The 23,030-nt window shown below is 41.9% G+C and overlaps 2 protein-coding genes across 15 annotated transcripts in view; both read left to right on the plus strand.

Moving 5' to 3' along the window:
- Positions 1–11,700, plus strand: part of LOC131354060 (FERM, ARHGEF and pleckstrin domain-containing protein 1) — a 50,471-nt gene extending 38,771 nt beyond the window's left edge. For all 3 annotated transcript variants that reach the window (XM_058391324.1, XM_058391323.1, XM_058391325.1), the window contains 12 exons: positions 761–850; positions 3,063–3,196; positions 3,853–3,934; positions 4,079–4,316; positions 4,884–5,083; positions 5,257–5,346; positions 5,477–5,559; positions 6,254–6,363; positions 7,044–7,219; positions 9,752–9,859; positions 10,211–10,362; positions 10,465–11,700. In XM_058391324.1, the coding sequence (XP_058247307.1) occupies positions 761–850; positions 3,063–3,196; positions 3,853–3,934; positions 4,079–4,316; positions 4,884–5,083; positions 5,257–5,346; positions 5,477–5,559; positions 6,254–6,363; positions 7,044–7,219; positions 9,752–9,859; positions 10,211–10,362; positions 10,465–10,540 (1,539 nt within the window). In that variant the 3' untranslated portion in view covers positions 10,541–11,700. The remainder of the gene's footprint in view (positions 1–760; positions 851–3,062; positions 3,197–3,852; positions 3,935–4,078; positions 4,317–4,883; positions 5,084–5,256; positions 5,347–5,476; positions 5,560–6,253; positions 6,364–7,043; positions 7,220–9,751; positions 9,860–10,210; positions 10,363–10,464) is intronic.
- Positions 11,701–14,923: 3,223 nt separating this feature from the next.
- Positions 14,924–23,030, plus strand: part of zmp:0000001200 (dedicator of cytokinesis protein 9) — an 82,977-nt gene continuing 74,870 nt past the window's right edge. For all 12 annotated transcript variants that reach the window (XM_058391475.1, XM_058391486.1, XM_058391478.1 and 9 more), the window contains exon 1: positions 14,924–15,397. In XM_058391475.1, the coding sequence (XP_058247458.1) occupies positions 15,281–15,397 (117 nt within the window). In that variant the 5' untranslated portion in view covers positions 14,924–15,280. The remainder of the gene's footprint in view (positions 15,398–23,030) is intronic.

Here is a 23,030-nt window from a genome sequence, read left to right on the forward strand (position 1 = left end):
CCCAAAATTTCCACAATATTCCACGGTTTAGGCTTGGCCCCTTAGTTCCAGTGAAAGGAACTCTTAATGCTTCAGCATACCAAGACATTCTGGACAATTTCATGCTCCAAAATTTGTGGGAACAGTTTGGGGATGACCTCTTCATGTTCCAACATGACTGTACACCAGTGCACAAAGCAAGGTCCATAAAGACATGGATGAGGGAGTTTGGTGTGGAGGAACTTGACTGGCCTGCACAGAGTCCTGACCTCCACCTGATAGAACAAAAAATCAAATAGATTTCTATCTTAATTTTATATAATTTCTTAAAATACCATAATTATAGCTTAATTTCCCTAAATACTATTCACTAAGGAATACCATTATGAAAAATAATTTTCCTCCGAATGCTTTTGACTGTTCTTTACACATTATTTCACAGAAACGTCAAAATTATAACGTGTGCTTTTTGGGGGGAAAAAACTTTCTACCATGTCTTTAACCGAATGCAGTTGGTGTTACTAGATTAGCGTAAACCTCCTGAAATCTGCCTTGATGTAAATGAGAATAGGAGCCAGGTGTCAGCTATTACCCCTTACAGCACAGCGCTGTGCATCTGCTCTAACTGGAGCATAACTCCACACACCACAGCGCTCTGAGTGCAGACGTGGCTGCCTTTGCCAAATAGAAACTTACTGAGAGACTAAACGTTAGGCAGTAGGACCTGGTCATAAATGACTGTGTTGTAAAAAACCAATGATTTTGTGATTGTACGATACAGAGATTTCCGACGGACAAGGCTTACTTCATTGCCAAAGAGCTGCTGACCACGGAGAGAACCTACCTGAAGGATCTGGACCTCATCACTCTGGTAATGAAAGAATGAATCGTAGATTGTGTGTATGTTTTTGTTTGTTGTCTGGATGGACAAAGACCTCATTGTTAAAATACCTTGTCAATAACAGTCAGACGTGTCAGATGTTGTTGGTCTGCAGTGTAGGTCACTGATGGGCCTCAACAATCGCTGCCTGCTTCTTTTTTTTTTCACTGAGAATGTAGCTGGTCCTCACTATTTATAATACAGATGCAGTCATTTGTTTATATATATAGTAGCTCGTCTGCTGGATCGGATCACACGGGCGAGCCTTCGCTCCCCACGTGCATCAATGAGCCTTGGCCATCCCTGTCACCAGTTCACCACTGTTCCTTCCTTGGACCACTTTTGATAGATACTGACCACTGCAGACCGTGAACACCCCACAAGAGCTGCAGTTTTGGAGATGCTCTGATCCAGTCGTCTAGCCATCACAATTTGTCCCTTGTCAAACTCGCTCAAATCCTTACCCTTGCCCATTTTTCCTGCTTCTAACACATCAACTTTGAGGACAAAATGTTCACTTGCTGCCTAATATATCCCACCCACTAACAGGTGCCATGATGAGGAGATCATCAGTGTTATTCACTTCACCTCTCAGTGCTCATAATGTTATGGCTGGTCGGTGTACATGAATGCATTTTATTGTTTGTTATGGTGAAGTTTTCAGTTAGGAGAAAACTTAAAAATGTACACTTGTCAGCTCTTTGTAAGACAGTACGTTCAGCACAGGAGAGTCATTTGTTCTTTCCAGTATCTCTGTCCTATGACAAGCTGCATTTATTTTTGGTCTTAGATAAGAGAAAAGAAAAAAAAAACAGTTACAGTGTAAGCAGTGACAGAAACTAGCTTGTCTCATAGGCTTTCCGTAGGACTAAATGTTGCTCTAAGAGATTATGAAGCATGTCATCGTGTTTATTAATACATTTAAATTGCACTAATGACACAATTTAGGATAATGTGGTGGTGTAGCACCTTTCTGAGGTTCTTTTAACATCATCTGCTGACATTGTGCAAAATATCATGAAGGTGTAACGATGGCATGCTGTGAGACTGTGTCCCCTGTGCAGGACTGCTGTGGTGTACATCAGCAGAACACACCTTCATGGCATTAAATCCAGCAGTGAATCAGATGAGAAGTTCTGTCAAACTCAAGACCTATTGTTCCATGGCAGTATCGATTCTGATTCTGATACGCAGTATCAGATCGGTGCATCTCTAATCTCTAAAGCCTGTAGTGAGGTGATAATAGGATCAGTTAGCTGGAGCTGTAATGCTCCAGGGACAGATCTGATTGATTTCTTATCAATCACATGCTCTATGGGGGTTTCTGATTAAAGCCAGAAGTTAGTGTAGTACTGTATAGGACAGATGTCTGGTAGCTCATCCACTCAAACACACTCGGAAGGATTACGCAGTACACACACACACTCGCATCACCTGTGATTTATGTGATAACCAGGATTTCTGCTGTACCTGAAAACATATGAACACTTACACCATACTCATGTTTAGGTTTGTGTACTAATGTAGTAATGTCATATTTTGAAAAATCTGTCAAAAATAAACAAAAACAAACATTATGTACAAGTAACTATTATTTTTCTGTCGCATATCAATATGATGTATATCATATTTATATCGCATATATAAGTGTTTCGTTCCTCATATACCACTGCAAAATACTTTACGTATTAAAGATCTATACTTCATACTTTTTTATATGATATTTACATTCAATGGATGTGAACAGAACAAGTTGGTTCCTGTTATCATCCACAATACAGCAGCACTCTTCCTTTTTCCTCTTGAAGTTAATTAGACAAAAATGCAGCTTGTCAGGTTGCCAGAAGCTGCCCGGAGTTTTCAGCCCTCAAGCGTCTCCAGTGACAGAAAACTTTAAACGCTTTTTCCTCAGACTGTCACCATGTGCTGTCCCCAGAGACTCCTTTTTTTTATAATTGATATGGAAATGTCCATTAAGCTTCACCAGGTCAATCGTTTTTCATTGTTCAACAATCATTGAACAAGTCTGTGTGTATTAGCTCTTGCTATACTAATGAGATTTGTGTAGTTTTATATTTACTGTTTGTGTATTAATGTGGTCATATGTTGTAGGATTTAAATAGTGTTGGTTAAAAAGAACAGGACAGTTATTGTATGCGATGTATGTCTGTGTACAAATGTATTAATGTGTGTGTGTGTGTAGTCATTTCAGAGTGTTCTGGCTAAAGAGGAGTCTGCTCCAGAGTCTCTAAAGAACCTTTTGAAATCCAGCTTTGAACCGCTTCACACCTTCCACTCTGAATTCCTTAAAGAACTGGAGCAGAGACTTGCACTATGGTTAGAAACACACACACACACACACACAACACTTCTGTAGAGACAAATGGATAATAGCAATTTTCTTGATTGTAGAATTAGTCTTTGTGAATGAATATCAATAAGGGGGTTAAAACATGCACACGCACACACGTGCGCACACACACGCACACGGTTTCCTTGGCAACCCCTTATCCCCAGTGGAAAAACCTGCTTGCCTCAGGGTCTGGGGTTTCCATGACACCCAGCGCTGTCCAATTCTCACTGGTGACATGTGACATGGTAGGCACTCCAAGCTATACTGCCTTCATCACCACAGTCACCATCATCATTATAATAAAAATTATCACCACCACCATCATTCCCTTTCCTTTATCATATTCTGATCCTGTCCAAGCCTGCTCTCCAGATTAATGCTGATCCTAATTAGCTTTTTGGCTAGGAGCAGGAGCTCTATAGATATTGCCTTTACACATGCCCAGGCTTTTATCAATATCGTGTTTCATGTTGGTTAACTGGTAGTGACATTAAGATCACACACTGACACAAAAAGGCAACAGCGACACCTGCTGGTAATCCAGAACAGGTCCCATTTAACCTGCTGACACTGTCACTGATTCAGGTCAAGTGATTAAATCCCAAAACAACACGTAGGTTGTGTGTGTGTGTGCGTGCAGGGAAGGCCGCTCAAATGCCCACATTAAGGGGGATTACCAGCGTATTGGGGACATCATGCTGAAAAACACCCAGGGACTGAAGGTACAATTCTTCCAGCATGTTCACTCTTCCATTTTCTTTAAGGAGACTTTAAATAGCATGTAGATTTGTTCTCAAGAGAATGAAACTTCTTTTAAAACCATAATCTGAAAATTAGCGTGCATGTGTGCGACTGCTCCCTCCTAGCTGTTGACGGCTCAGCTGCAGAAGCACTCGGACTGTGTGAGTGAACTGGAGACGGCATGTCGCGCTTCCCGGCGACTGGAAACCGTGTGTCGAGACTTTGAGCTGCAGAAAGTGTGCTACGTGCCCTTAAATGTGTTTATTCTGAGGCCGCTGCACAGACTGCTGCATTATAAACAGATCCTGGAAAGACTCTGCAAACACTACCCCGCCACACACTCCGACTTCAGAGACTGCAGAGGTGAGCAAAGGGGCTCCAGGGTAAAGATCACAAATAAATCCAGATTCCCATGTGACCTGGAAAAACCCTGTAAATGAACTGTGTTTATTTTAAAGGGTGAATTGAATCGAGATTTGGTTATGAGAGTGTAGCACCACTAGATTTAGGGGTTTTTATGAAGATAGATGTCAGATCATATTTATATTGTTTTGTATGATTTCTCTTGTCTTTGTTTAAGTTCCACATGGTTCTTTATCATCATCTTTGGTCATGTATTTAACACAGAGCTGCTCGCTGGTCTTTATAACAGTGAGTAGTGCTGATTGATTGAGGAATGAGTGTGTGTGTGTGAGAGAGTAAGAGATTGTTTCGTTTTAAGAAATGTCAGCAGATGTGAGTCACGCTAACATGACTTTCTTTGAGCAACAGATTTCTTCTGTATAAATGACTCATTTTCCCTGGAAAATCTTAAAATAATTTCTCGAAGCATTTATGGGTTTTTTTTTTTTTTTTTTTTTTTTTAAAGTGATATGTGTGTTTTGAGAGACCCTGCCCTCTTCATGATGAGAGGATGCTCTTTATTTACAGCTGCACTGGCTGATGTGACTGAACTGGAGTCTGTGCTCCACTCCAGTATGCTGAAGACCGACAACTACCAGAGACTGCTGGAGCTGCAGAAGGACTTGATTGGGGTGGACAATCTGGCAACCCCAACTCGCGAGTTCATCAGACTGGGCTGTCTAAGCAAACTTTCTGGGAAAGGCTTGCAACAGCGCATGTTCTTTTTGGTAAAACCATTAACACTGCATTTTTTGAGGCGCTCCCATTTTTATGTATATTATGGTAAAAATTATATTACGTGAAAACATTAATGTACCCTTAGTTACAAAAAAGGAAATCTTCTGACTGTTATAGAGACAAAAAAAATTTTTTAATGGTGAGTAATACTGTTGTGTATCAGTTCAGTGATGTGCTGCTGTACACAAGTCGGGGGATTACAGCGTCCAATCAGTTTAAAATACATGGTCAACTCCCTCTTCGTGGAATGACAGTAAGGACATCATTCTCTCTCCTCTACATGTACTCTGCATTTCAGCTATAGTTTCATAATGGCTGTAATGCTTACTGTTTGTGATTAGTGATCTGATAAAGTGTGTGTGTGTGTGTGTGTGTTCATGCAGATCAGGGAGAGTGAAGAAGAATGGGGCGTCCCTCACTGTTTCACTCTGGTCACACAGCGTCAGTCAGTGGTGGTAGCAGCAAGGTAATATACAGGACACTGTAATATCCTCTCACAAGCCAAACATCTAGCTGTTGTTACAGGGTTTGCTATTTTTTAATCACTCAATCTGGCCAAGTCATTTTGCTGACCTTGCAGAAGACTGACCACAGACTTTAGTTTTGCATCATATGTAGCGGTTTTGAAATACAGGCCCATGTGCATTGACATTTGTGAAGAGTCATGTGCACAAGTTGTTTCTCTAATGTTGATTGTTTCACAGTGACAAGAAAACTGTTAATAAACTAAATATATTAATTGATTTATTAATTAGTGAGGTAATCTAAACATAATGTTGCATTCTAAATCATATTCCATCAGGGCTATCGCTAATTACTTGATATTGTATTTGCTCTACTGTCTCCCCATCTGTCTGTCTATCTCTCTCTCTCTTTCTCTCTCTCTCGCTCTCTCACTGCCCCCCTCTCTCTCGTCTCCTATCTCCTCATCTCTGTCTCTCTCTCTCCCTCTCACTGCCCCCCCTTGTCTCCTGTCCCTTCATCTGTCTGTCTGCCTCTCTCTCTCCCTCTCTCACTGCCCCCCCCCTTGTCTCCTGTCTCCTCTTCTCTCTCTCTCTCTCTCTCTCTCTCTCTCATATTCCCCCCCTCCTCTTTCTCTCCCCCTTTGTCTGTCTGTCTCTCACTCTCTCTTGTCTCCTCCTCTGTCTCTCTCTCTCTAGTTCTGTATCAGAGATGGAGAAATGGATGGAGGATTTAAAGATGGCTGTAGATCTAGCTGAAGACTCTAATGGACCATCAGTAAGCCTGCTGACCAACAGCAATGACGTCAGTAAGTACCAATCCCATCACTCCCTGATTCTTAGGCCAGTCAGACGGAGCGGTTTTTGTGGGACAGTCTGAGCACTCGCATGACAAAGTGATAATCTCATGACAACTGAAGACTCAATTTCAAAGCTTAATTTCGGAGTGTGTTTTATCAGACAGGAAGAATGGCCTGGAGACGGAGGTGCTGTGTGCGTTATCAGATTGTCGTGCTTGATGTGTTCATTTGAATGATAATGATATTGATATTAAATTGAATGCTAATACAGTTCCAGTTTCATTTGATTTGCTGTTTGATGATTTGTGGAGGTACAAATGGTATTACTGAGCCAAACAATGTCTTTAGGCAAGTGTGTGGTGATTAAGATATGTAGCATGGACAGCTGAAACTGGCTGTTATAAGCTTCCCATTCTTGTAAGCTATATAATCCCCATAGCTGCACTGGGCTATTTTTTGAACACCAGTCACATCTTGCCTAATTGACTGCATTTTGAGGTAAGGGGTACATTGTGTACATTCTTGACCAACAAGTGGCTTTATTTACTTATTGGGGTCAGTGTGTGCAGTGTAATGAATTGTGTGCTTTTCCTGTATGCATACGAGTGAGTGTGTGTGTGTTAGTGATTGCGTGTGTGTGCATAAGTAATTGTGCAGGCGGATGCATTAACATACTGAAATGTTCTCAGAGTCTGCAGGGGAGTGGGCCTCGGAGGTCGAGTCAGAGGATGACATGGCCGGGTCACGCACATCACTGGAGCGCCATGGCAACAGCTCAGCACATCACCGTGGCAACACCATGGTTCATGTTTGCTGGCATCGCAACACCAGTGTTTCTATGCTGGACTTTAGCATAGCGACGGAGGTACCAGGCTCTCCACTGCCTAACCGCCTTTCTCTCTCTCTCTCTCTCTCTCTCTTTCTCTCTTTCTCTCTCTCCCCTCCTGTTGCCATGTGTATGTGTGTAACGTTTTGTTCTAGGTAGCAGTGGTGTCTCCCGTCTCTGCTCATTTTCCACTCCAGTGTCTCCTGAGGTCTCTTAACCCGTACACTGACTCTGTGTGTATTAACGCATGCCTCACTCACTCTCGCTTTCTTTCTCTTTCTGTCTGTCTGTCTCTGTCTGTCTCGTTGGCTGTGTGTTGGCCCCCGTCCTCTCCCTCTGAATCCCTTTCTGTCTCTTTACCCCCTGGCCTTCCCGTATGTGTGTGTAGAGTCTCGTGCTACAGTGAGTGTGTGTGTCACACGGGGGCAGGGAGCAGTGCCTGTGTCTGTAGTGTGCTGGTACAGAATGCAGAGTCTCTCCTTTACTGACTGCTGCATCAGTCTGGAGGTAACACACCCAGACTCAGATTGCCTCTTTCACTAAGAGCCTTTAGACTCTAGAACAAGTCCTAGAGCAGCTCCTGTTCCTAACCTGCACACCGCAAAGCACTTTTACAGATTAATATGTTCATATATATAAATATATTGTGATATAGATATGTAATGTGCAGGTTATGTCGAACAATAGCATGCTAGTCAGATAGCAGTTTGAAGAAAATCGACATGTCTCACCTCTAAGTGTGGTATTTCTGCTATAGTAACACACAAAACTGCTTTGATGATTAGTTTTCTTTGTCTTATCTCTGTAAGTGGGTGTAAAAAATAGTTTGGTGGTTTGGCCAGTTCACACTAAAGTGTTACTGAAGCACTGTTAGTCCATCAATTTTACCCAGATTTTATTTTCATTCCACATCAGCTGAATCAGACACACAGTTTCCTATTGTTTGAACTGTTCATCTCTGTTGTGTGCTCCAACTCCATTTTTTCTCTTGCACAGGATGTAGAGGACTTTTCAAATCATACAATGCCTATGTTATGAAATTTATTTAACGTTAGAATTAATAACAAAGCTATTAGATTCGAGATAGACGTACTGGCCTTGTACAACGAGTGCATTTCTATTACATGTAGTAGAAGCACAGGTCAAGGATAAGAACACTGTTAATGTTGATGATATGCAGTGTTGTGCTGAGAAGCAGCATCATTACAGAGATAGGTGTGTGCATTATTCATTTTTGAGATCAGTAATGTGCAGTATTACGCTCACTACCCACTATATTAGGAACATCTACCCCTGGCAGCAGTGCAAATGCGTAAAGTCATGCAGATGCCGGTCAATAGATAAACACATATTAATGGACTGCCCATTAGCTCAGAAAATATGTATTTAGGAGTCTTCCAAAATGTCACACCAAAGGAAATCCTGGAGTTATTATCGAGTATTAAAGTGAAGGACCTCATATAGCTGCTGTTGTTGACACCTAACACTGTTAATATCTAAACACTGTTAGATTTTATTGTAATACTTTAAGAACTACTAAAACATCTCACTTTATCTACCTTGATCCCGCCATGAAAATAGCCATTGATGCTGGCAAAGAACATTAAAAAAACCAACAAAACTAGCAGGTCAATAGTTGTCAGTTTTTGCTCACATCAAGTATCAGAATGCTTTTTGGTGTCGGATGAACTCGTTTCAGTATTTCAAAAACTGCTGGGATGTTAATTCACAGTTGTCACAGAGTCACAGAATGGTGCAAAAAAACAACAACAAATAAAAGCATCCAGTGACTTGGGTGGGAAAAATAAGCCTCAAATCAGCACTCTGTACAACCATGGTGAACAGAAAAGCATCTCAGGATGCAGTGGAACATGGAGGCGGATGGAACCCAACAGTGGAAAACCACACGGAGGATTGATGTGAACATCATTAAATGAAGAGCTTGAACTGTAGCGGCATGATTCTGTCTGGAGAAATACGAGCAAGTGCGCGGGTGTTCCTAATAAAGTGGTCAGTGACCATATGCACATAATGGAGTTAGGGTGATGTTAGTGATGTTTAAATCTTTAATAAAACACTAGGCAGGATGGCTGAGAGGGTCTTCTGTGTGCCGTTATGTGCTTCTGTAATGGTCGACCCTGTAGATTCACTGTTTGGTCTCCAGCAGTAGGATCCTCCAAATTTGCTGACAAGTGAAGATTAGAGTTGCAAGGAAAGATTAAAATGAAGCACATGGTTATAGACAGCTATATATATTATATACTAATTAAAACACATGTAAACCTGACTAACCCCAGGCACACGGAGAATATATAAAAACTGTAAGGAGTTGATCCTCACTCTTCAAAAGGTCTCTCTGTCCATGAGCTTGTTGGCAGGAGGGTAGTGGTGGTAGTGGTGTGAGGTTGGAAGTCAGAGGCAGACTGGGTTCTCAGTCATGATAAAGGTTTAATTAGGAGTTAGAGCTGATTGTCGAACACTAATCTACGACACTACATGCTCTATAGAGTGCTATCTTTTAACACACACACACACACACACATTGAGCTCTCGCTTTTACTCTGTTTCTAGAACCAGCTGTCTGGAAACCTGCTACGGAAATTTAAAAACAGTAATGGCTGGCAGAAGCTCTGGGTGGTTTTCACCAACTTCAGCTTGTTCTTCTACAAAACACACCAGGTGAACACACACACACACCATGTACACACTCAATTATTTACACTATAAATGTCTTGTGTACCAGTGGAATGTCTGAGTGGTGTGTTATATAAAGTGTGTTCTCTCTCTCTCTCACTCTCGGTCTGTCTGCCTCTCGCTCTGTCTGTCTGTCTCTCTTTCTCTCTCTCTCTCTTTCTTTCTCTTGCACTATCTGCCCCCCCTCTCCCTCTACCCCCCCTTCTTTTTCACTCTCTGTGTCTCTGTTCGCTTCTCTCTCTGCCTGTATTTCTCTCTCGCTCTGTCTGTGTCTCTCTTTCTCTCTCTCTTTCTCTGTTCCCTTCTCTCTCTCTCTCTCTGTCCCCCATGTCTCAGGATGAGTATCCATTGGCCAGTCTACCTCTGCTGGGTTACTCAGTAACTGTTCCAGCCGAGTCAGAGAACATCCATAAGGACTATGTGTTCAAACTGCACTTCAAATCCCACATCTACTATTTCAGATCGGAGAGCGAGTACTCCTTCGAGCGGTAAGCCGTGTGTGTGTGTTAAGATATGAGTAACCAGTATATATTTGAAAGAGTGTATCTGACCTGTGTTGTGTGTGTGTTTGCACTGTTTGTTGTGTGCAGGTGGATGGAGGTGATTCGCAGTGCCACCATCTCCTCCAGCAGAATTCGTTATCCCAACCGCAAAGAGCCCTATTGAGCCCATCAGCCTTAGGGAGCAACCGTGTGCGTGTGTGCGTGTTCAAGTGTAATCTGATCTTGATGATCAGTTTGTGTTATCTCTTTAAAACAGAATCACCTTTTGTGACATTAACGTTTTTCTATCATGATTTTACACACCATAAGACACATTTTTTGATCGCGTCTGACCGTCTCCATGGAGAGTCCTGGTGCTTTTTTTTAATGGTGACACGTCTGCTGCACATCGTATTTTTCTGCATATCCGCTTTTTTCTGCATTTTTCCTGCATTTTTACTGGGCTGTTTGCCTCTTTTATAGAATCTCATTTTATATACTATTATTAATTATCTATCTCTGTGCACTCTGTTTGCCATAAGTGTCACTTGTTACTTCATAACGGAGGCCTATCAATACCGGTGCCCTGATTTAATTTTATTTTTTATTCTAAGTACGTTCATGTCCGTTTTATTTCTGTGAAATCGTTTATTTCTTTTAACAGACCTCTTGGAATTCATTTGTTTATGTGCCATTTTGGATGTCTTTCATCTAAATACAGATTAAAATTTATTGAAAAGGAGCCTTTATTAGGGTTTTAAAGAAGTTTTAAAAAAATATCTAGGCTTTTAACATTTATTCAACGATTTGTTCGGATGTTAATTTGCTAAATTGAAGAATTTTTAAACAATTTTCACAATATGATAAACAAAAACAAAGGTACCTAGTAAAATGATTGTATATCTTTTATTCCATTAAATTAGTGTTGACGATGACATTTCTTAATTCAGGGTTGTTAAATCTTGCCGCCATTTTAGGAAATAAAATCATATTCTTAAAGCTACAGTATAGAGAAAATAGCCATGCTTCACTTTCAACGATTAGACACTACGTTATATGAAGAATGCCATCGAAGAAGTAAAGCTTTAAAGTGTAGAGTTATACATGATTTTGTAGTTTCGTACATATTATTTACTCTCAGATGACAAGTCTGCCTCATGCGAAGGTTTTACGTTGTGGCTTATCTGTGAAGACGGGGGGATGACTTGGGCAAGGCATGTCTAATAAATGTCTATTACTTTACTTTGGACAGAGGAAGAAATGTTTCATATTCCAGATTAATAAAAAGAGAGAAGCAGAGTGTTGTATGGATATGTAAGCAATAAAAACACATTTGAACATCCAGTATAATCCGTATATGGGTCTGTTTGTTTGGTTTGTTTGTTTGCTTGCATCAGGGCTGTGACATTGTGTTTACAGTCACGTGATAAATCTTTCTCAGCTCAATGGGATTAATGGATTTTTCATTGCAGTATTTTTCCCCCCCTTGTGCTTTGAGAAATCTAGGTCAGCGTTGTAATCCCATGTCTTGCCTCTAGGTGGCAGCAAAAACGAACTTTTGATAAATAAAGAGTGGAAAATGTTTGGACTTTCCACAAATAAAGCACATTGTGTTATTGTAGTCGCTATCCCTTTTCCAGTAAGTGCAGTGGTGTGAAGCATTGTTGTGGCTTCAGCAAAGGCACACTACCTGTTAAGTGCTTTACCGGATCTGTCGGAGGATTTAGACAGGAGCGGGCTGTCTCGTGAATTACCAGGGATTTGACAATGATCTGCTAGAAAGTGATGATCTCACACCAAGCCACCTCTGATATGTTGAACACTTCTTATTACTGACACATTAGAATATTGTCAAACATGTTCCTTTGTTTCTGGTGATACAGAAGTATGTTGGTTTCAATTTTGTTAGATTTTGAAGACACAGTGTGTGTAATTTCCCAGGAATCTTGGGATCTAGTTGCATTCTTCACTCATCTTCAGGATACTGTGTTATCCTGGTCAGAGTCACAGTGGATCTGGAGCCTGACTTGGTAACACTGGACGCAAGGTGGAAAGAATTCACCTCGGATTGGACTCTGGTCTTTAACAGGGCACTGTGCACATACATCTGAACATGGGGAGAAGATGTGAAACTCCACACAGATCTACAGTCAGGATCAAACCAGGGAGCTGTGAGTGCTGTGTTGAGTGTGTCTCCTACAATCTAGTTACTACAGTACACTTCAAATTTTGTTCTACTATCATGTCCAATTAGACCGTGGAGGCCTTCATAAGGATTGGTCTAAATTTCAAATGTCTGAGATAACATTTCCTGTGTTCCTTTTATGTTTATTTTATGTTCTCATTTGGCTTACGAGTCACACTTTGTCTTTGTGAGACTGTTGTAATTTGAGCTGATAGACCTTATTTAGAATCTTTTATGAATAAGCAAAAAATGATTTGCCTTTTATAACTATTAAAATTGTGGAAAATCTCCATTGTGTGGTTCTATTGATATAATACACTGACCAGGCATAACATTATGACCACCTGCCTGATCATGTCTTTGTCCCCCTTTTGCTGCCATAACAGCCCTGACCCGTCATGCACTGTGTATTCTGACACCTTTCTATCAGAACCAGCATTAACTACTTCAGCAATTTCAGCAACAGTAGCTCATCTCTTGGATCGGATCACACGGGCAAGCCTTCGCTCCACACATGCATCAATGAGTCTTGGCCGCCCATGACCCTGTCGCCGGTTCACCACTGTTCCTTCCTTGGACCACTTTTGATAGATACTGACCACTGCAGACCGGGAACACCCCACAAGAGCTGCAGTTTTGGAGATGCTCTGATCCAGTCGTCTAGCCATCACAATTTGGTCCTTCATCAAACTCGCTCAAATCCTTACCCTTGCCTACTTTTTTTGCTTCTAACACATCAACTTTGAGGACAAAATGTTCACTTGCTGCCTAATATATCCCACCCACTAACAGGTGCCATGATGAGGAGATCATCAGTGTTATTCACTTCACCTGTCAGTGCTCATAATGTTATGCCTAATCGGTGTATATGGCTGCATTACCTAACGGATTTCTTTTGTTTTGTGAAATATCCTTGAGAAATGTAATGCTACCTTAGTTGGGAGAATCTCTCATTGGGCCACAGTGAATGTGTATGCACAGAGCATGGAATTACATGAAACTTCCTTTACATATTGTGACCTATTGTAGTATGCAGGTTTGTGTAGATTTTAAATGGGTCTAATGTGAGCTGCCTTACTCTCTAGGAAGGGCTGTAGGATGTCAGATCACTCATCAGTGTTTCCACAGGGTTTGATACCTGTTCTCTGACTGTACACCTGTTAAAGGAATTCCACCAACCAGCCTTGAGGCAATTCCTAGGCAAGGCTCCGGATCCTTTGCAAATATAATCAGGATACTGAAGCAGTTACGGAAAGTGAGTGAGGGCCTTGGGCAGTGTTTCCTGCCTGGTTTATTTATAAAATTCAGGAGGAAAAGTATGAAGAGAATAATTGGCACTGTTGAACGTTTATGCAATATTCTGTGATCATCCATAACATTAAAACCACTGACAGGTGAAGTGAAAACCATTGATTATCTCATTACATTGGCAGCTGTCAAGGGGTGGGATATTGGGATATATTAGGCAGCAAGTTAGCGGTCAGTACACAAAGTTAATGTGTTTGAAAGCAGGGAAAATGGGCAGGTGTAAGGACCTGAGTGACTTTGACAAGGGACAAACCATGATGGCTAGACGACTGGGTCAGAACATTTCCAAATCAGCAGGTCTTGTGAGATGTTCCCAGGATGCATTGGTTAGTATCTACCAAAAGTGGTCCAAGGAAGAATAACCGGTGAACCAGTGACAAGCTCAGGCGTGCCGAAATCTCAGTGAAGGCTAGCCCATCTGATCCGTTCTCACAAAAGCTACTGTAGCAAAAGATTGCTAAAAATGTTAATGCTGGTTCTGATAGAAAGACATGTGTCAGAACATTACAGCTTGCTTTAGATAGGGCTGGATAGCTGCAGACCAGTCCGAGTTCCCATGCTGACTCTTGTCTACAATCATCATGTAAGCATCATGGTTCATGGGGCAATGGAAGAAGGTGGCCTGGATTGATGAGTCACTGTTTTGTACATCCTGTGGACAGCAGGAAAGAGGTGGCACCAGGATGCGCTATGAGAAGAAGGCAAGCTGGCAGAGGCACTGACTCACCCACAATGTACAGTTTAGTCTTCAACAGACCATATGTGTGAATTTGTGCCTATAACAGCCTCTTTTCTGGGCACATATGCATTCATACACTCAGTCACTCTTTGAGCAAAAGTAAACACAGTGGAACTCAAGCTCAGGATTAAACATCCATTTTCTGTACCACTTTTCCATGCCTTTAATAATATTCGTCCCCGGATATATCGTTCATAGGCTGCATGTAAGGTCTATATAGAATCAGTCGTACATGGCATTAAGTATGTGTACGTTGCGCATGCGCAAACTTATTTGACAGCGTCAGTTCATGGCTATACCGGGGAAGGGGGTTCCGTTCCTATCTGGCAACCCAAAGCCTGTAGCTGTCGGGGCACGGTGCGCGGACATTACGCTTGACTAGCGCGTGAAGCAAGTAGCGGGGATGACGCCACGCTGATTTAACGCTGTTTTTGGACTCGGGAGCACTAACTCGAGTGGAGTTTAGTCATCAGTGTTCAGTGAGACAGTGAGTTTAGGATGAGCTTTAATGAGTTGGACGCGGACTGGATTATCGGGGACGTCCTGAATAGAAGCCCGAGTCGTGGCGCGCGCTCCAAATAAGGGGAGCAGAGAGGGAAGCACGGGCGGATGGTGTGGAGTTGATTTTGTCTCTTGCTTGCTTTAGAAGTACACAGTTGGGATCGAGTTTGTGAAGGTGTGACGGCTGAAAAATGTCTCTGCCGGTACACGCCGAGACGAGGAAATTCACCCGGGGGCTCGGCAAACCGGGAACAGCCGCCGAACTGCGGCAGAGTGTCTCCGAGGCGGTGAGGAGCTCCGTGCTGGTGGTGAGGAACATCATGTTTACATCTCTCTCTCTCTCTCTCTCTCTCTCTCTCTCTCTCTCTCACTGACCTGTGCGTTGGGGGAATGAATGAGGTCATTCCTGGCCACACTGTCATTTTACACAAACTGTTATTGCTATCAAGTTTTTCACAGCAGTCTCCAGATTGTGCTTTTTGTACCTTGAACAGCTGTGACCTTCTTCTACAACGTGTAATGTTTATCAGTGTTTATTTTAACACTGTTCTGCTACAAGAACATCTTTTCTAATACTCATTGCTTTATTTTGCATTGCCACACACACACAAACACACACACACACTGCAGTAATGAATACAGGTCAGACGTTGTGCAAAAAAGTGCACGAGACTCTACAAGGTGTACATGTGTTATAATTAGACTTATGCCAAGGACAGCTTGTAGCAGACATTACTAATGTGGTGTTTAAAGAGGTACTGTGTAGTGTAAGAAGGTGGGAACGGTGATGCAGTCACCTCACAGCTCCAGGGTCCCTGGTTCGATCCTGAGCCAGGTTTCTGTGCATGTTCTTCATGTCAGTGTTGGTTTCTTCAGGGGTTTCTGCTTTCTTCCCGTTGTACAAAAACATGCAGGTGGGTAGACTGGCTGCGCTAAAGTCCCTGTGTGTGTGTGTGGTGCCCTGCTATGGATTGGCATCCCATTCCTGCCTCTTGTGACCAGGATAAAGTGCTGACTGATGATGAATGAACAGTATTTTTTATTCTTCTGCTTTGCTGGTAGTCAAAGGTTTCTTTCTCATAGGAGCATAACAACAGAGCTATACTATTTCTTGTTACGTGTAACATGTTTGTAGCTGATCCAGCTCGTTTCATTTCACTTCTCAAATGTGATTGTGTGAATGTAGGTTTATTTGCCGAGGTCAGCTTCTATATCTTATCTAGATTTGACCAAAAATAGCATCCTGGCATCAGTCATGCACTGTAGTTGTTGTGATTTCAAGGCTAGTTAAATGCAAGGCGCTATAGGAGCAAAACTGGCTCATGTCCTGTGTGAATGCGGGTGAAATTTTTATGACCAAGCCTGCTTGCTGTTGTCCAACTAATCTGCAGTTACATCTGTACTCTGCATTCCCCAGAAGGATTTTTCTTCATTACAGCACTAATCACAAGTCTGTTTTTCAGTATCCAGAAATGATTCATCACTCAGAATCTGAATCTAAGGAGCAGAAACACAAGAACATTTCCAGCTTAATGGCAGAGTTTGAATCTCTCAGCGGTCTGAAAGCTGTGGTCTTATTTCCGTCTTTAGTAGTAATTAGTGGTACGGTCAGACTGCTGTGAGACTGCAGGGCAGTGAAGTAGCACTTGTCCTATAGACTCAAGTCTGTGTTTGGTTTGTCTGGTTTGTCTGTGTGTGGGGGTGTGTGTGCAGGGCCAGCCCTGACCTTGGTGGTCCTCTGAGTAAGATTTGCAATGTTTTCTCTTTTACAAAAGTGAGTCATTAGTTTAGAAATTTAAGGATTGTCCACAACTCCTCTGGGTTTCTTGATTGGTGAGAAGATATCTAGCACCACCACCACATGATGTTGTCGATGTTCCTACATAGCAAATAAAAACATTGGATAATATCAGCTGTGTCTCCTGTTCTGACTCATATATATATATATAAGACAATTGTTTTCATAAATGAGGATGGACATAATATTACCTTGGGCAGTGGTGGCTCAAGTGGTTAAGGCTCTGGGTAGTTGATTTGAAGATTAGGGTTCAAGCCCCAAAACTGCCAAGCTTCCAGTGTTGGGCCCTTGTGCATGGCCTCCAACCCAAGGGGTGCTGCATCATGGCTGACCCTGAGCTCTGACTCCAACCCCCAAGGATGGGATATGTGAAGAAAGAATTTCATTATGCAGTAATGTTTATGTGACAAATAAAGACAACTTAACAATTAAACTTTAAGAATCTTTCCCGTTACAAACTATCTAGGAACTCACAAGGAAGTGAAGAGATGGTGATTTCTGAGCATCTGGTAAATGAATGCAAAGGTTTACAAATTTTCATACAGTAAAAGTAAAGTATAACTGAACTAGAATAAAAGTCCAAATGTGAAATAAAACTTGATATAATTAAGTTCTTCACAGACACCACTGTACTGTTCTGCTGACAAGCTACATTTGTTCACACTGCCCTGTATTAGGCACTGAATTGAACTTTCATGGAAGTGTATATTGCTTCCCAATGGCCAGAAACTAAACGTTTATCATTTACACATCTGTGTATATCCTTGTGTTGTCCTGTATGGGGTTCAGATGTCTCTAACAGGTTGCCAAGATACAGAAATGGACACCATCCAGGGCCATTGTCAGAGAAATGGAATCCTTGGAAACACACAGACAGACGCACACACTTGATGCCGTTCCCCTGTATGATTAATTTATCCTCCCAAACTACAGAGAGAGGCTGTAAGATAGGGCAAAGGCAAAGGTACACTTAAGGTCAGGGGGAAAAAAGTACATCTTTAATGACTGTCTCTATCAGACTGCACTGCGAGGTTCTACTGCAAAAGCAGATGATACGCTGGCATTGGAAATGCACATGCCAAACCATTACGGCTCTGTTTTCACTTACTGGCCCAGGCCTGAGCTTGCGTGGAAGTACCGTAGGGTAAACAGATCGCAGCGAGTTGGTTGAGTAATGGTTTTACTCTGCGAGCTCCATACTGAAGAGCCTCAGTGGGCTGAGAAAATGTGTGTGACTGAGGTTAGCTCACATGCACTCCAACATGAAACATGTAAATACACAATGACTGAAACACATCTCTGTGCCAGAAGAAGAAAAGCGAGATTGTGGAGGGCTTCTTCTGAATGGAGCTCGATTGTGGGCCTAGAAGCCTGCAAACACAAACGCATTGTGTGTTTCCTCTGTCCCGGCCATTGTGCTAGAGCATCTATTAAGAACTCTGCGAGGCTGGCCTGCTGAGAGCGTTACAGTCAAGAAACATGGAGAACGGAAGGGTGTTCTTCTCTCACACCAAGAAGGTGATAGATAGATTAATCTAGGAGAGATAGTAGAGCTACACGTGTGTGTGTCTGACAGAATAATCTGGAGGTCAGGTACACTGTTCCTTTAATCAGCCTACCGAGAAACCTGAACAGTTCACGATCAGAGTGAGTGAAGCATAAACATAACTGTGGACTAATAAACTCTGGTGAACTATGGATTTTTTATGTGTAGCCACCAATTTTTTGTAACATAATTTTACTTAATAGTATCTATTGATGAAACTGTATTTATTTAGATTAGTCTGTATAAGGAAGGCACAATTATTTTCATTCATTCATTCATGTTTTTCTGGTCAGTGGTATAGTCAGTGGCAATTTAAAAGGCAATATCGAGTCCACCTACACTAGTTTTTGACACAAACCCACGCTGACACAGAGAGAACATGTGAAACTCCACACAGACATTAACCTAAGCTCAGGATCGAACCCAGGACTACGAGACAGCAATGCTGCCGACTGCAACCATGCATGTGTTTACTACTATTTGTTTTCTTCACTCTGCTTTTCTTTTTGTGTTTTTCTGAAGAAAATGCATATTTGTATATAAATATATATATATTCATATGCGTACATTTAGCATGGATTTTCAGAGTAAGGTAACCATCAATGGTTAATATAGGGAGCTCCTGAATTTAATTTTGTTATGTAAAATTCATGTCTCAGCAAGTTACAAAATGAACGTTGTGCTAATTTTCCCACCATCATCTTTCATTTCTGTCAAACTAAACCCCACCTCCTTCTGCATAATTGGCAAAAGGCAAAAGTGCTGACATTGCTAAAAGGCATTGCATAGTATTTATTCTAAAAAAAAGAGTTTGATATAATTTGTAAAATGTTTTTTTTGAAAGGGGGTTTATTCAATCTCTTAGAGTATTTATGTATGTTATTGTTGTCTTTCGATTGCTTCCTTGTTCAGGATCGCTACAGCGGATCATCTGATCCACACATTTTGATTTTGGTACAGGTTTTACACCGGATGCCCTTCCTTTTAGAACCTTCCTATTTTATCCAGGCCTAGGACCAGCTGTGAGAATTAACCTCTCGGTGGTGGGGTCGGTTCCCTGTCTGGGAATCGAACCCGAGTTGCAGTGCTGAGTGATCAGGATCCACTGAACTCAACTCTGTATCTATTTTCAGAAATGTACCTCTCAGATGTTGCTAATGTACACCAATCCAGCAGAACATTATGAGCAGTGAGAGGTGAAGTGAATAACGCTGATGATCTCCTCATCATGGCACCTGTTAGTGGGTGGGATATATTAGGCAGCAAGTGAACATTTAGTCCTCAAAGTTGATGTGTTAGAAGAAGGAAAAATGGGAAAGCGTAAGGATTTGAGCGAGTTTGATGAAGGGCCAAATTGTGATGGCTAGACGACTGGATCAGAGCATCTCCAAAACTGCAGCTCTTGTGTGGTGTTCCCGGTCTGCAGTGGTCAGTATCTATCAAAAGTGGTCCAAGGAAGGAACAGTAGTGACTCATTGATGCACGTGGGGAGTGAAGGCTAGCCTGTGTGATCCGATCCAACAGACGAGCTACTGTTGCTCAAATTGCTGAAGACGTTAATGCTGGTTCTGATAGAAAGGTGTCAGAATACACAGTGTATGATGGGTCAGGGCTGTTATGGGAGCAAAAGGGGGACCAACACAATATCAGGCAGGTGTCCATAATGTTATGTCGGGTCGGTGTATGTAGTATCGCTCTTGCTGTTCATTAGGCTAGGTTACACAAAAGCAGCTTTTTTCACAGTAGAGGAGAATTCATCATCCCAAGTTAGCAGTTTATTTGTACTCATCATGACAGGACCAACAATATCAAGTCCCACATCATATAATTTCCTCTCATGAGGGAAAGTGATGCTGTTCTGCAAATCACTGAATATATAACAGCCCTGTGATCATATTCTGACTAAATATATCATTAAAAGGAATGTTCTAGCTTGTTTAACATATAAACTGTGGCAGCCGCTAATGAGCTCTGACCACTACTGCCTGAAAAGGTTCTGTGGTCTTTTGACGGATTGTGGTCTGACCCTCATGCTAGATTGGGATCTTTCTCTCTGATCTTTGCCTTTAAAGTGCAAAGCCGCTTCACTTAAAGACACGAAATTGCTGCACATTCCTGCCGTGCTTTATCAGATTAGTTTGGGGTCGAACCTCTCTGCTGTATATAAGCTTGCTTGCCACTACAAAAGCTGGAGCTGCTGTTAGAGGCTGAACTCTACATGCCATTAAAGGGTGGTTTCCCAAAATTTTCTTATAATGAGACTAGACTTGGAGGTTTAGAGGGACATATGTTTTCCATGGCAGGCTGCCCATGCAGTGTTGTGAAATTCCTGGGGTTTTTTCTCTCCATTACATCACACTGTTTAGGTAGTAGTCATGCTTTCTTTTAATACTTTTATAGGAGATGGCAAATATTGACTTTAACCCGTCTGCTAGGGCAGTGGATCTTACTCTACACAGCAGTGACTCTTCTATAATCTAGCTGCTTTATCCGGGGTCATGGAGATGCATCCTAGGTTGTTCACCATTTATCACAGGGTATCTACAACTATAAAAACTGAATCCTATGCAGCTCATGAATTTGGCAATATGACAAACATACCGTAAATTATAAGGATGTAGCAGAACAGAAGGAAATTCAAGAGGGAAATTCAAGAGTTTCATAGTGCTGGGGTTTGAGTTACAGCAGGGGCAAATCAAATTCCACCCAGGACACTTTTTGGGGGAGCCCGAAGAGCTGTAATTTAAAGAAGAGCAAACAAATACTGTTAAAATACACAGATCAGGCATAACATTATGACCACCTGCCTAATTTTGTCTTGGTTCCCCTTTTGCTGCCAAAACAGCCCTGACCCATCATGCACTGTGTATTCTGACCCCTTTCTATCAGAACCAGCATTAACTTCTTCAGCAATTTCAGCAACAGTAGCTCGTCTGTTGGATCGGATCACACGGGCCAGCCTCCACTCCCCACGTGCATCAATGAGTCTTGACCACCCATGACCCTGTCGCCGGTTCACCACTGTTCCTTCCTTGGACCACTTGTGATAGATACTGACCACTGCAGACCGGGAACACCCCACAAGAGCTGTAGTTTTGGAGATGCTCTGATCCAGTGGTCTAGCCATCACAATTTGGTCCTTGTCAAACTCGCTCAAATCCTTACACTTGCCCATTTTTCCTGCTTCTAACACATCGACTTTGAGGACAAAATGTTCACTTGCTGCCTAATATATCCCACCCACTAACAGGTGCCATGATGAGGAGATCATCAGTGTTATTCACTTCACTTCTCACTGCTCATAATGTTATGCCTGATCGGTGTATATGCCCTGTTAAGTGCAAGTGGTACTTGGTACAACGGCGGTCACGGTGACTTCTGCATAGTGTGAAAGTGTTTAGCAGAAGTTTACGTGTAAGTCATTGTTATTATCATCATGCATATAATGAGGATGATCATCTCGCTGCAGATCATGGCTGTCTAAATGTTACGTGTCATCAATACGCTAAGCCAAATTGAAATTGAACAAAACTAAAACGGCAAGTACAATTTGCGAACTTTCTGTTCACGTAAATGAGTATTGATCATTCAAAACAGAGCTTTTAACCAGCTTAAAGACTGAATGATTAGGTTGGTGCAGTTTTCAGAGTGAATGTGGACTTGACATGATGATGTATAACGGTCCGTAATGGTCTCTTTTGAGGGGTTTGAAATCGACATGTAAGTAGAAGGAAGAGTCAGAACGGTTATGTAATTGCAATCAATAATATGCAGTACAGCAAGTTAGCTAATGGGCTTTGTATCATTCTCCTGATAAAAAAAACAGAAATAATTAGTCTGTGCCCAGACATGTGTCTGAGTTTCATCTCTGTGCTGGGCCTGTAAACACCAGCTCGTACATGCACGTCAGTGTTTACTCATGTTTCTGGTGTTCCTATGCAGTCAAGAGCAAGCAACTGATTTGTCATCATTGAACTCCATTGCTTCCTGTTAGTTGTCATGCAAAAGGAAATTCATATAGAGCAGGAAAAGGGTTGAATACTGTCATAATGTTTATGTGCTGACTTACAGTAATAGAATTTTAAGGTATAAAATGTGAAAACATTGTCTTATGATGCCTTTCTTGATACACACATACACACACACACACACAGGCCAGATTGCCACTTTGTAGATTCAATTTCTCTGTTCAGAGAGAGTGGCAGGAATCTGCGTTTCTGTCGAGCACCTGCTGTTACTCTCATGTCATGTCCCCTACTCATCTTATTGCATTAGTATTTTAGATAAAAGCTTCTCATCAGTGTGTGTGCGCTTGTGAGGTATCGCATCTCAGATCCAACAGAGAAGACATTGTCCTTGCAGTAATGTAATTAAATGCAGCCTCTAGACACATACAGATGTCCAGGTTCTTTCTAGTATGTCTCTGTCCAGTGACATCACTCCCCCAATACGTGTCATCAGTGACATCACTGTGTACTGCCTCGCTTGACTCCGGATCAGACTCAGTTACACGTCACCTGTTATAAGTGTGTGAACTTCCAGAGCAGCTGTCACATCGCTACCCTGCTATAACATTGTTTGCTTTGCATGTGGGTTT

Source organism: Hemibagrus wyckioides, linkage group LG06 (genome assembly GCF_019097595.1).
Source record: "Hemibagrus wyckioides isolate EC202008001 linkage group LG06, SWU_Hwy_1.0, whole genome shotgun sequence".
Lineage (NCBI taxonomy): Eukaryota > Metazoa > Chordata > Actinopteri > Siluriformes > Bagridae > Hemibagrus > Hemibagrus wyckioides.